Consider the following 14,236-nt stretch of genomic DNA (forward strand, 5'->3'; position numbering starts at 1 on the left):
ATCCAGCCTGGCCTTGAACACTTCCAGGGATGGGATATACACAGCTTCTCTGGGCAGCCTGTGCCAGTGTCTTACCACCCTCACAGGGAAGAATTCCTTCCCAATATCTAATCTCACTCTGCCCTGTCAGTTTGAAGCCTTTTCCCCTTGTCATATCCCTTCACGTCCTTGTCCAAAATCCCCCTCCAGCTCCCTTGTATCCCCCCTTTAGGTACTGGAAGGGGCTGTAAGGTCTCCCTGGAGCCTTTCCTTCGGAGAACAGCTCTTAGTCTGTCCCCACAGCAGAAGCGCTCCAGCCCTCAGCGATCACCTCAGCACTCCCCTTCGCTCCTCTCTTCCAGACAAGAACGACTTAACTCGGACTCGTGGAACCCAGACCTGAGCGCTGCGGGAGCGCGGCAGTGCCATGGCGTCCCGGGGCGGTGACATCGCGTCCAGGGCGGAATCGCATCACAGAGCGGCGCGTTCCGCTTCCGGCGGCCGCGATGGTGGAGCAGGGAGGCGGCGGCGGCGCCATGAGCTTCCTCAAGCGCTTCCCGCCGCCGGCCGACGGCGTCCGCCACCAGCAGCCGGACACGGAGGCGCTGCTGGCGGGCCGCAGCCTGGGCGCCGGCACCCTCTACATCGCCGAGAGGTGCGGGGGACACGCGGGGCTGGGACCCCTCGGGGGCTGCCCGGGACGGCTCTGAGGGGCCCGGGATGGCGGTTCGGGCGAAGGGGCCGTGATGTGAGGGAAGCTCTCAGGGGCTCTGAGGCTCTGCGGGGCGTCCCGCTGCTCCTGCTCGTTTTAAACCAGGCAAGAGGGAGCAGCACGGCCGGGGACCCGGCTGGCTGGGGCGTTCAGGGCCGCGCTGGATGGGACTTGCAGCAACCTGGTCCAGTGGGAGGTGTCCCTGCCCACGGCAGGGGCTTGGAACGAGATAGCTGTAAGGTTCCTTCCCACCCAAACCATTCTCTAAAACGCAGAGTGCTGGAGAAATGTGCACTCGCAGCCCTGAAAGCCAGTTGTATCCTGGGCCACAGCAAAAGCAGCGTGGCCATCTGGGCAGGAGAGGAAATTCTGTCCCGCTGCTTTTGTGAGACCCCACCTGGAGTGCTGTATCCAGCTCTGGAGTCCCCAACATAAGAAGGACCTGGAAATCTTGGAGCAAGTCCAGCAGACACCACGAAGTTGATAAGGGCACTGGAGCACCTCTGCTATGAAGACAGACTGAGAAGGTTGGGGCTGTTCAGCCCAGAGAAGAGAAAGTTGTGTGGAGACCTCATGGCAACCTCCCAGTATTGGAAGGGGCATGCAGGGAATCCAGAGAGAGGCTGTTTGACGGGAACTGTAGTGATAGGACAAGGAGGAATGACTTCAAACTGAAAAAGAGTGTTAGGTTGGTTATTAGGAGAAAATTCTTTACCATGAGCAGAGTGAGACCCTGGCACAGGTTGCCCAGAGAACAGTGGCTGCCCCATCCCTGTAAGTGTTCAAGGCCAGGTTGGATGGGCCTCTGAGCAGCCTGGTCTAGTGGAGGGTGTCCCTGCCCAAGGTAGTGGTTTGCAACTAGACGATCTTTCAGGTCTTTTCCAACCCAAACCATTCTATAATAAAACCACAGCAGCTCTTCTCTTTTGACAGGGGAGTAGATGGGGCTGTTTGGTTTCTGCTGTTAATAACTACTCTGGTTCTGTGAAGTCTTTCATGTTGCATTAATCACGTGGAGACTGTTCTTACTAGGCAGAAATCAGTCTGGTTATTCTAGAAGATGTTATCTGAGCTCTTCATGGTCTCCTTTCAATTCTCCCTGCATTGTATAGCTCGGAGAGACAGCTTGATGATTAAAACAACGTAATTTTCTTTAACCATGAAAAGTACTAATAAAATATGCTGCAATCAAAGAGCATTGTTGGAACAAAAACATAATTTAAAATGTGCACTGAGGAGTGAATTGTCTTTTAAAAATCTCAGACTAGGAAACTTTTATGAAGTGGCCAATATTGTCGGAGTAGTTTTTGCCCCACCTGAGCTTGTTAGTGCTGTGTTGGAGAGGAATCTTTCTTGAATTTTGTTCACTGTTTTATTTAGTTTGGTTACAGCTAACAGCACTTCTGTTTGTGGGATATGTGCTCTGAGGACATGTAATGTTGAGTTTCCTTGTAAGTTGCTTTCAGTAGACTTTTGTGTGAGGCACCTACAGGTCTGCCAGCTTTCTCTCCACATGTTTCAAGTGCATCACAGAGCTTTCACCAGAGTCGCTTGTTGGGATGAACAGAAAACACCAGTGTTTGCAGGAGTGCCATGGGAGAATGGGGCATCCAGGAGCTCAGTGTGGCTCTTGATCCATGTACTGACTCTCCATCAGCAGCTGTAAATATTGAAGACTGGACAGTTGGGGCTAGGAAATAAATTCTTTGCTCCCACTGCACTGCCTTTTGCTCTCAGCTGAATTTTCCAGGGCAAGGAGTCTTCTGTGACCTTTCCATTGGTTTTGTCCCATCACAAAAGCTTGTGAATGCTGAATTTTACACATGTTGGAGATCTTGCTTTCTAGCCCTGAGTATTTCTGTTCACTGTGTGACATCATTGATTACAGGCACCCAAATCTAGTTTGAATTTGATTACTGAGTGTCTAGAAAGATGTTGATTGTTCTGATATGAAGGAGGCAGCATCCTGGTGATGATAACCTGTGCTGTCTCTTGCTGTGGTTAGGGATGACAGTGAAAGTGAGGGAAAGTAGAGGCTATAGTACGTAAGTTGTGAGTGGAGGAGTACCCATAACCTGTCTCTGCTGATCACACAACAGGCTGTTTTTCTACATCCAGGCTATACCCACATCAGGTCTATAATCCTCTAGAAATTATGACACTGGCTCGCCTTTCAGTGTCCTCTTCATCTTGGAAAACTACATTTAATAGCTCGAGTTACAAATCACACTCTGAAACCTCTGTAGTTGTCTTTGGAATGATAGATATCTGCAGGGAGGAGAAAAAGGTGAGGCAAGGAGGGAAATTCAGCATTTAGTGCAAATGTGATAAAGCTGTGATGTGTTTAGGGTTCTTAGCTTCACATTCTTTAGGCAAAGGTGTCTTTTACCTCAGCCATCAGTTAATGCTGTTGCAAAGTCCTGTTTGGGCAGGTCCGGGACTGTGTATGCCTGCAGAGCGGGCCAAGTGCCTTGTCCACAAATATTCACTTTTTGGGGTTGGTTTACTTTTCTGCAGGCTTCAGTCAGGTACTGTGGATTCCTCTGTTAGTTTCTACCTTGTCTCTTCTTTTTCTCCTCCCTCATTAGTCGCCTGTCTTGGCTGGAAAACTCTGGGATTGGCTTCTCCTTGGATTACCCCACCATAAGTTTACATGCCGTCTCCAGGGACCTGAGCGCCTACCCAAGGGAGCACTTGTACGTCATGGTGAACGCCAAGTTCGAAGGTGAGGAGTGTTGCTTGCTGCTCACACGCAGTCCTGAGTGACAGGATTTCCTCTGAAGGAGTAAATGTTGATTTTAAGTAATTGCTTGTGTTTTGTATTTTAAAAGCACAGCTTTGCATTTGTTTGGAGTCACTTCTTCACACAGTTCTGCTCCCAGCTTGTGGCTGTGTACACTGAAGCTGCTGAGAATCAGTCCTGTGCTCTCTTACACTGTTTTAAACAATTTAGTTCCTCTGCCAGTCTCCCTGTGATTCCATCTTGAGTACATTTTTTTCTTTATTGAATTTATGTTAATGTTGATGCCCCCTCCAGGCTTGATGAATTCCTGCTGTTTCACAGCCAGGGAACTTTTCATTCATTTTCTCCCACAGCTTGGTTAAATACAAACAAGAAAAGGCAATAGCTCATGTTACCAGGCTTCAGTGAATCTTTGTAGATGGTCCACAAAACCTACCTTTTTGACCATTCTTGCTTTGATGCAGAGAAAGCAAGCTTTCTGTTTCATTGTTTGTATGAAGATTGTATCTATAGATATAAATAGTTTTCTTCTGGCAGACCTGTTAACATTTTAAGTGTGTCAAAAACTGCCATTGCAATTGAAGATTAAATGAGTGTTAGGTATTGAGCAGGTCTCCTTTTCTCCTTCATGCCTTACTGGTCATCACAGCCAAAGTTAAAATCTGGCATTTCATTTTTTTTAGTGTATCCAGAAAGTAATGACAAGACTCTGAGGAGGTGGAGATACTTTTAAGCTATTAGTGTTCTTCATTATTTCCTTCTCTTATGTTACTAATGTTCTCTGACAGTCTATCACTACAAATAATAAGAGGACATTTGCATACGCCTCTTGGTTCCTCTTCCTCATTTTCCTTTAACTGTGGTTATTTTGAAGTAAAAAGAGCCTCATCTGAAGACAGATATTGTTGGTAGCTTTTAATTCATTCTGATGATGACATTTGAAAATATGGATATTCTGTGAAAGCCTTTATCTAGAAATCTTTAATAGACTGACTTTTTAATGGGTATTTTTTGTGGGTCTGTTTTTTAGTGTACTAACCCTGCCTACAGTAAATCTTCCACAGCAGGTAGATTTTACTTTCCAAAGTCTAGCCCTGGCCTGCAGTTTTAACTGCTGAATAGCGTTAAACCTTTCCACTTAGTTGGCTTCAGCAGTCTTCATTCTCAGTTGTGCAGGGTACATTGCGTTCTTCCTCTGAAAGTTTTGCATGTGCTCTCTGTGTGTTTGTGCCTTGTGCTCGCCCCTTTTTAGAAAAAGGCACTCAGAGGTTGACTGCATTGAAAACAAAGAGCTGGACTCAGCAGTAACAAGCTGTGCCTGCGGGTGTCAGTTGGAAAAGAACTGGATAGCTTCCTTGCACACTTCATTTTTGGGGCAGCTGGCTGGCAGCTTCTTGGCATCTTTGTATTCTTGGTGGTGCCAGTTTTGTGTGTGATAAAAACAACTCTCAGTGGAACAGCCTCTTCTCCTGTAGAAAATAAGTGTGCACTTTTGAGGTTGTCAGTGCAGCGTCCCCAGCCCCAAAGTGAAGAACTACAGCCTTTTTTGTGGGGTTTTTATTCACAGAAAGTGAAACACCACACTGATGCTTATTTATTCATGTACAAGGCATATGGAAGTAAGGAAGCACCGCAGCTGTCACTGGTTCTGGGTGCACTTCTGACATCTTGCTGGCTGACTAGGAATGTTGGAAATGGAGGAGAGATCCTCTGTACATGTCAAAGGCCCCTGTGAGGGGCCACACTGGGAGGTAGCTGATTTTGTGACAATAATGTTAAGGATCCATAAATAATCCATGTGATTTAAAAAATGATAACAACTGAATTGGGGGGTTTTGAGCACTGTTGTTTTTAATAAGAATCTGGAAGTTTTCCTGAAAGACTTGAATACATCGTGTGACCAGTACAGAAATCTTTACTCCTTAAGTTATAAACAGAATTTTCATATGTGTTGCAAGTGTTGTTGAGGTGCTGTGAGAGGGCCTTATATATCCATGTGGGCCTTGGAGTCTCATGGGGTTTTTGGGAGATCGGAGTGGAGGTTGTGCCTCTCTTAGGTTGTTTCTGGTTTGATTATGCGTGTGTTCCTGACAGAATAAACCAATGTGACTTTTTTTTTATTATTATTACAAAATAAACATGTTTCTTTCTAATTCTTTCAACTTTTTAAAGAGGAGACAAAAGAGGCTCCCATGACTGAAGGGGAGGAGGATGACAGTGATGATGACGACGTTGAACCGATTGCAGAATTCAGATTCGTACCTAGCGACAAATCAGCCTGTAAGTGCAAATGGGAATTGTGTTTTACTTCGAAGTCCTGGTTACATGTGGAAGACACTTGGGTGTAGAGATGTAAATACCATGATCCTTCAGTGTCCTTCTCTAGTGACTTGATTCCTGTGTGCTGGAAAGAACAAAGCAAATTGTTTTATCTGGCTTGAAAATGGACTCTTTCAAGCAGCTTCTTCTCAAGGAAAATTCCAATGCTTTAAAATAGAAACTGCTAAGTATTTATGAGATTATCCACACAATGTGGATTATCTCACTTATATACATTTACAGAGAATATGTATGGGAAATGCCTTTTTAATTAGAAATTCAGTGATGTTTGAGTCAGTGACAATTTCATTAAGAAACATGCTAATGCCCTGACACTACCACTGGAAAGCTGTCATATCCTGTCTGGTGTGGAGCTTACAGTTGGATTTAAGTTTTAGAATCTGATGGATGAGATGCTGCAAGGATTCCTGCAGTAGGTAATCACAGACAGAATTGTCCAGAGATAAACCTTTATCATCAATGAAATAATGCAGAAGTGCTGTTAAGAGGCACGAGGCTGGATCTTTGAAACCTAATTTGTTTCTCACATGGCTTTCTGGCTTGTTGGATGATGTTTTCAAACACTAATTCAGTTGTGGTTCTGCTACAGGAGTGTTCTCACTCCCTCTGATCACTCGGAGTGGGGTTCCTTGCCTGGTGCTTTGAGGTGTTGGTGGAGGTTTGTGATTACTTGTGTTCCTGCAGTGGAAGCCATGTTCTCAGCGATGTGTGAGTGCCAGGCCCTGCACCCAGACCCAGACGATGAGGACTCAGACAACGATTATGAAGGGGACGAGTACGATGTTGAGGCCCGCGGTTGGTAACAGTTGCTTCTTTTGAAATACCTGCCAGCACTTGGATACCTGGTATCTGTCATGATTGTTTATTACTCATCTTGCCTAAACACCCCTTTTGTCACAGGCACAGTATAGAAATTCATAAATCTGCAGAAAACCTGTAGTTTAGCTGTTACAAATGACAGGAATTCAGCAAAAGCATTGTTCTGGTTCTCCAAAGCCCACAGACACAAAAAACAGCCTTTCCTGTTCCCAGTGTCTGTCCTAGCCCAGGTTCAGTGCCCGTGCTGCTGTGTGGTCAGTTCATATTGCTGTGTGTATTCTGTACCTGATGTAAGCAGCTTTTTAACCTCAGTCAGTCAATCTGAGCTCAGCTGCTCAGCTGCTGCCCTATTCCTCCACCTCTGCATATTTCTGTCTCCTAAACTTAGGTCTAGTAAACATGAACTTGTCTTTGCAGAGCTAGAACAAGGTGACATCCCAAGCTTTTACACATACGAAGAGGGATTGTCGCATTTAACCGCAGAAGGCCAGGCCACGCTGGAGCGGTTAGAAGGCATGTTAGCCCAGTCTGTCAGCACCCAGTACAACATGGCTGGAGTGAGAACAGAGGACTCCATAAGGGAGTTTGAAGGTAAGACATGCTTTTGTTTTACTAAAGAATATGTCTTCATCAGTGACACAGCCAGTGGGATTGAGTGCACCCTCAGCAAATTTGCAAATGACACCAAGCTCAGGGGTGCAGTTAACACTCCAGAAGGATGGGATGCCATCCAGAGGATCCTGGACAAACCTGAGGAGTGGGTCCATAGGAACCTCATGCGGTTCAACAAAGCCAAGTGCAAAGTGTTGCACCTGGATCGGGGCAGCCCCCGGTATCAACACAGGCTGGGAGATGAGGGGATTAAGAGCAGCCCTGCCGAAAAGGATGTGGGGGTGCTGGTGGATGAAAAGTTGGACATAACCTGGCAATGTGCATTCACAGTTCAGAACACTAGACATGTCCTAGGCTGTGCCCAAAGCAGTGTGGCCAGCAAGGCAAGAGAGGGCAATCTGCCCCTCTGCTCCACTCTGGTGAGGCCCCACCTGGAGTGCTGCATCCAGCTCTGGGTCCTCAGCATAATAGGATGTGGACCTAATGGAGTGAGTCCAGTGGAGGTCATAAAGATGATCAGGAGTCTGGAGCACCTCTGCTATGGAAACAGGCTGAGACAGTTGTGGGGTTCAGCCTAGAAAAGAGAAGGCTCTGGGGAGACCTTACTGAGGCCTTTCAGTACTTAAAGATGGAGATTGATTTTTTTTTTGCTATAGGACAAGGAGGAATGGCTTCAAACAAAAGGAGGGGAGATTCAGATGATAAAAGGAGAGTTTTTTACGATGGGGGTGGTGAGCCACTTGCCCAGAGAAGCTGTGGATGCCCCAGCCCTGGAAGTGTTCAAGATCAGGCTGAATGAGGCTTTGAGCAACTTTGTCTAAGGAGAGGTGTCCCTGCCCATGGCTGCAACGTCCCTTCCAACCCAAACCATTCTGTGGTTCTATGACATGAAAGTGGTGATTCTCCAGTTTGGCTAATCTGTAAAGCAGGACTGAGCAAGTGCGATGCCATGGGTGATACCTCCCTGCAGAAGGTGAGGGCTCACCCACATGCCTATGGGCATCCTTTTGCCTGCTGTGGATTGAGGGCTGCTCTGTTAAAGAGTGAGAACTTAGTGTTCAGAGCACTTGATTCTTCTTGGTATGCTTTCCTCTAAGAGTGGTGAAGTTGATTTAGGACTAAAAAAAAACTAAACTTGTCAGTCTACACTGGGGTTAGAAAGCAGTTTCTACTCTAAATGAGTTGCAGTTTTTATTTGGGTTTTGGTTTTGTTTTTTTCCCCAATACCCTAAATTATAAGGCAACAATTATCTTAACAGAGTTAAGGGTGAATTCTGAATCATCCAAACACACTTAAACAGATTTATTAAAAAAGATCTATTTTTTATGAAGTATGCTGTCTCTTAATTCTATTGATCATGTGTATTTAAGGAGTAAAATTTCTTTTTTGTTTACCTGACTTCTCAGACTCTGTCTTTTCTGTGCGCTGTTTTCACTAGAGCAATACATTATCTGGGAGAAGAACAGTGAAGTAGTTCAGTAGCGTTGCTTCTTTTTTATATATAAGTTGCAGTGCTTTTTATATGCCCTCATATTTTTGAAAGATGGAAAATGATGCAGCAGTTGTGGATTTCTAGAAAATAGTAACTAATTTGTTCTCATCTGCAGGGAGAGGTTTTTAATCTTGTTTTGTCAGTTGTTTTCATGGTTCTCTTTGTTCTGCAATTTTGAATAAATTTATGTAAAGAGAACCATAGGTGATAGGCTCCTGTTTCAGCAGTTCCCTTTGAAAATTTAGTCAGGCTTCTGAATCTCAGAATTCCAGAAATGAATATAAATTGAACACCAAGTATGCCACGTGTTTCAGAGTAATTTTCTTCAGTTTTGTTTACTTTCCTAATCTTATTTGCTACAGTATTGCTGCTTGGCTTCCTGCAATTATAAATATCCCCAGGGCTCAGTTTCAGAGTTACTTTATTTTTTGACATTGTAGCATAGGGCAGTCTTTCCAATGATTGTTTCAGAACAGGATACAGCCTCTTTCTGCTAAAGTTATTCAAAGGAATCATGACATTTGTTACACCTAAACTTAATTTAATACATGGAATAGTTAAAATCCAGTGTTTAAGTCCCTTAATAAGACTGAGTGAGAAGAGGTTGTAGGAAGTGGTGACATCTTTAAATGGCTGGGCAGCAGTGCTGGAGCAAACCCAGAAACTTGTGAGCTCATCAGTGTTTCCTTAGGCTGCTTTCAGAAGTTCAGTGAAGGGGTTTTCTGTCCTGGCCACTTCGTGTCAGAAGAGGGCACCCGCTCTCTTTCCCGTGAAAACATCATCCCTCATCTGTTTGTTTACGGAGCACTGGCTGTTTTTTTCAGATGGGATGGAGGTGGACGTAGCACCGGTAGTTGCTGGACAGTTTGAAGATGCTGAAGTCGATCACTGAGGAGGACAGGAGTTGCTGTAAGTTCTGATTTCTCACATCAATGTTTTTCAGTCCTGCAGAGCCTTCCCTCTCTGTAATTTGGGTAATGTTTGTGATCCTACAAGAAGTGTCTCATGATATCAGGATGATGGTGATATAGAAGAAGGAAAAGGGAGCTGGAGTTATCACAAATGTAGAAAGATGTTTAGTGATTTGTGCCGAAATGCCTACTGGCATAAACTGTTACCCTGCAGAGGCAGCCTGCATGGATGTGCCTGTCTGGAAGACAGGTCAGCCTTTTAGTTGATTTAAGAATTGTCTGATCTCAAAGGCTCTTAGATGCTGATCTATGAATGCTGGAGGCATCCCTGGGAAGTTACTGCCTTTAGTGTCTGTTGTTTTGCCCTTAGTGTGTAGGATTTCCCAGGCTGTTCAAGATGGCAGGAAACTTCACAGCACTGCAAGTCCAGCTCTTCCTTTATTATAAGCAGAGCAGGGGCAGTTCCTGGTAAAGTTACGGAGCTATCTGGATGGGATTGCCGTCAGGAGTGAACAACTTAGAGACAACACCCTGCTCAGGTGGTTATGCTAGAGTGATCCCTTGTCTTCCATCACCTGTTTTTCTCCTCTTAGTAGCATTACAAGATGTGCCAGTGTTTCCTTGGTGGTGCTGGGAAGGAGAGGAAGAACAGCTTTTTCTGGGAGTGTCTGTAGAGATGCACAGGCACAGTGGGATTGTGATGCCACCCTTGCTTCAGCAGTGCTCACTAGTGCTCAGTCTGTACATGCTGCCAAGTGGTGTTGTCCCAGTTCTTCTGTCTGTCTCAGACGGGAGACTGACAGCTCTTACCTTAAAGTGAGTGTCCAACTATCCCACTTGAAATGCCAGAGAGAGCAGCTGTGGAGCAGACAGCCAAAAGCTCAGGGGAGGAAGGAGGAAAGGGACACAAAAAGGAGTGTGACCCACTGAAAGAAAAGTGGGAAAGTAGTTGATTAGGGATTACAGCGTCACAAAGAAAGAGTCTGCAGTCCCTGAGGAGGGCAGTTGTGTAGGGGTGCTGCACAGCTGCATTCTTCCTCTGTTGCTTATTTTTCTTTGCTGCTGCAGTTCTGAAAGTCTCAGAACTTCTCAGAAGTTCTCTCAGAGTAGCCATATGTTCTCTTACTGACCTCCACCACTGCCACTGCTCCTGAATTGGTATTTATTGTCGAACAAGAGCTCAAACTTCTGTGGTAGCATTTCTACCCTAGGAAGGACTTTGAAGAACAGAGAGGAGTTCTTAAAAAAAAAAAAAATCTGTATACTGGTCATCCTGCTATTGGATGGTCCTCCAGTTTGGTAAAGGACACACATAAAAATCAGAGAAGAGCCTTTAGCTGTAGATCAGGTGCCTCTTAGTAAGTGAATGGAAATTTAGGCTCTGATGACTCCATCTCCAAGATTACTTTGGTTGATGGATTACTGAGAAATAAAAATCATGCTGTTGAAAAATACAAATTTGACTGCTTTATCTATTATCCTGGTTAAAATTTAACTGTATTAAGGAGAGTTAGTAGTTGATAGCAGATCTCTAAGAAGCCTGAAAGTGCTGGTGGAAGTGTTGTAGACTGTTCTTCTAGAAAAGGACAAATACACCCAGTAAGAAGTAGTGTTGGTTAGAGGAATTATTGCTCTGCCTGCTGTGGTACAGCATATGGCTGTGGGAGGTGAATGCTGTGAGAGGTGACTGAAGATTTTCTCCTCTGCTTCTGTGTGTGCTGATCACAGCTGAGGGGCTGATCCCTGTCAGAGCAGATCAAGTGACCTGCACGTGCTGTGTCAGGTGCTGCGGTGACATCACTCCAGGTAGCAGTTTGGGATGGCCCTTTTTAGAGTAACCCCCAGCCTGAGTGTGTGGATGTAATTTATGGAAGTTTAGGAATCTAGGCTCTAAGGCAGCAATAAGGAACTGAAGGTAGAAAGTGACAAGGACAGCTCTTGGAGGTCTGTGCTAATCACCCTGCTCAGAGGATGGCTTGGCTCTACACTCAAGTATGTAGGGGTGGAGAAGGAGCACATTGTGATCTTGTGGGTACTCCATGGAGCAGCTTGGCCCTTTTAACCTCCTGAACTGCAAAATGATCTACAGGAATACCTTGCTGGTGATCCCTTAGAGAGCAGTGTGCTGCCCTGCCTCCCAAACAATGCCTTTGTGTGATGCTTATGTTGCATGCCACCCAAATGAGATGTGACAGTTTCCTGCTGAAGCTCCTGGAAGACTTGCTGGCAGTTGGTGCAGAACATTTCCAGTGTTGGTGCAATAAGTGGTGTTTTGTCTGTGGCATCACGAGGCTGCAGCAATTGTTCTGAGGCAACTGGTGTGTCTGCATGTGGGTGCAGCAGGGTCTGCCAGGGCACCCTGGTGCCTGCTGTGAGCACATGCTGTCCTTAGCTGACCTGAATTAGAGCTGCTGCCAAAGGAAAAGATGCTCAGCCCTTCTGAAAATTCATGGGCTTGTAGTAAAGTGCGGTCCTCTGACTGCAACAAACAGATAGCTACTACTCTGTGATGCTTAATAACTTTTTATTTTAATGCCAATTATGTAAACTTGGGTGTCTTGTGTCTTTCAGATTCCTCTTGTGGCACTTCCAGAATAAGCTGTAAAACCGAAGGCATTGCAGTGACTATTGGGAGTTAACCTTTCTTTTATTGACCTAAGTTTAGACATCTAGGTCTGTAAATGCTTGTAGAGATGTTTAAAACAGGGTTTGGCATTTGTGACCACTATGGGGTTATTTAAAAAAACAAAATAAACAAAAACAATAAAACCTCTTGCATCTAACACTTGAATGGGGCTAATCAGGGGTCATTTCATAGAATCACAGAATGATTTGGGTTGGAACAGACCTTAATGATCATCTGGTTCCAACCCCACCTGCCATGTGCATGGACGCCATTGAGTAGATCTGGTTGGTCAAGACCCCATCCTAACCTGGCTGAGAACACTTCCAGGGATGGGGCAGCCACAGTCTCTCTGACCAAACTCTCTGGCCTTTTAAAGAAGTCTTTGTAGGAATTCTTGGACTTCAGAAAAAAACCTGTAAGTAGAACAGAATTTTGGACTGCCCTAGAATTTTCCATATTTTTTTACCTGTTATTGACTCTATGGAGTAGAAATGGGAATAGAAATGTTACGACTGAAAGGAAGTAGGGTTGGCCAAGGATTAAAGGACAAGCTAAATTAAAACCCCCTCAAGTAACTGGCTTTATCATTTCAGTGCTATGCCTTTCATTTCTCTGAGAGCTGAGCTTGGGTGGTAGAGGAGATGGAATAAAGGCTGTAAGGTCCAGACAAAGAGAACTGTTTTGTGTCTTTGTATTAAATGTTAACATTGTTAAATAAACTAAGATTTTTGTATCTCACAACCAGCTCACTGTTGCAGTTCTCCCTCCTTTACTTCAGCAAGCAGCTTGAGCTCTTGAGTTTCAGAACTTTCTTCTGTAAAAGAAAATCTTCAGTGAAGCCAAAGACATTTTCATCATTGACCTGGATGTGAGGATAAAAGGGCAGAGCATTTGCAGAGTATGCCTGTGACAGAGTTAGTCAGACATGTCCCAAATTTAGGAACCCAGCTTTAGATTGGCAAGATGTTGGTCCTGCTGGAGCTTTTCCTGTTTTTTCTCTCTGTGGGGTGGTGATTTTGCCATTGGGAAATATCAGCAAATTCAGGTTGTTCCTCTCTTCTTCCAGTATTGAAATGAAAGTCTGGACCAAACTTCCTCCATTCTCTTTCACTTAGAAGCTGAACTGTGATTTTTTTTGGGATGGAGGGGAGGGTGAGGTATTGCTATGTTGGTATATGAACAGTTTACTGGCCCTACACTCTGCTTACACTTTAGGATGTGATTTGGTTCCAAGGTACGTGACAATTATAACCACTCTTCGTTGAATATTTGTTAGGAATGCCAGTCAAATTAGGGATGTCTTAACAGCGCTGTGAACCATGACATAGCTGAATAAATGAGGTAGTCAGCATGTTATGCAACAAGACATTCTACAGGAATGTCTTTACCAGCCCCTTTGTATACATACAAACTGTTCACGTGAGTGTGTGCATGTTTTTGTTAGGGATTCAGAGTTACAAAGGAGGATACAGAGTTGATGTTTGATACAGAGCACTGGCATTTGGAGAATCTTGGCATCCTGAGATTTTGGGACAGGTAAAACTCTTTAATAGGCATAAAAATTGAGCCAAAAGGCTCGTTGAATTCTAAGTCACCATTCACTGTTGAAGCAGACTGGTGGGGTTCACTAAGGTGTGTGTAAATCAGAGTTGGAGTGGTGTTTCTGTTGTTTTGCACGTTAAATGGCAGCCTGTTACATACCCTGGCAGATGGGCAAGGTTAACTCCAGGGCAGCTGGGCTGTTCACAGCTCCTCACTACATCCAGAAGGAGAATTTGTGTTGTAGTAATGTGGAGATCCTGGAGCAGACATCTTGTAATGCTTCCAGTCAAATCAATGGAGCTAGGCTGATTTAGGTGAGGTGTAAACAAACCTGCATGAACGCTGAAGGTAGCATTGAGAAGTGTCTAGTGGATTGACAAGTTTTATTTTCAATAAAACTTTTGTATTTAGTCTGTGTGTTTAGTGTTCTGGACTTCATAAGCATTCATTACCTCAAAT

At 44.7% G+C, this 14,236-nt stretch overlaps 1 protein-coding gene across 1 annotated transcript; it reads left to right on the plus strand.

Annotated features, from left to right (window-relative positions):
- Positions 1–458: 458 nt before the first annotated feature.
- CLNS1A (chloride nucleotide-sensitive channel 1A) lies at positions 459–12,979 on the plus strand. Its single transcript, XM_058840559.1, has 7 exons — positions 459–634; positions 3,280–3,416; positions 5,607–5,714; positions 6,459–6,569; positions 7,011–7,184; positions 9,523–9,607; positions 12,181–12,979. Exons 1-6 carry the CDS (start codon positions 486–488, stop codon positions 9,588–9,590), a joined length of 747 nt encoding a protein of 248 aa, XP_058696542.1. The 5' UTR covers positions 459–485; the 3' UTR covers positions 9,591–9,607; positions 12,181–12,979.
- The last annotated feature ends 1,257 nt before the right edge of the window (positions 12,980–14,236 follow it).

The sequence above is a fragment of the Poecile atricapillus genome, chromosome 1 (assembly GCF_030490865.1).
Source record: "Poecile atricapillus isolate bPoeAtr1 chromosome 1, bPoeAtr1.hap1, whole genome shotgun sequence".
NCBI classification, from domain to species: Eukaryota; Metazoa; Chordata; class Aves; order Passeriformes; family Paridae; genus Poecile; species Poecile atricapillus.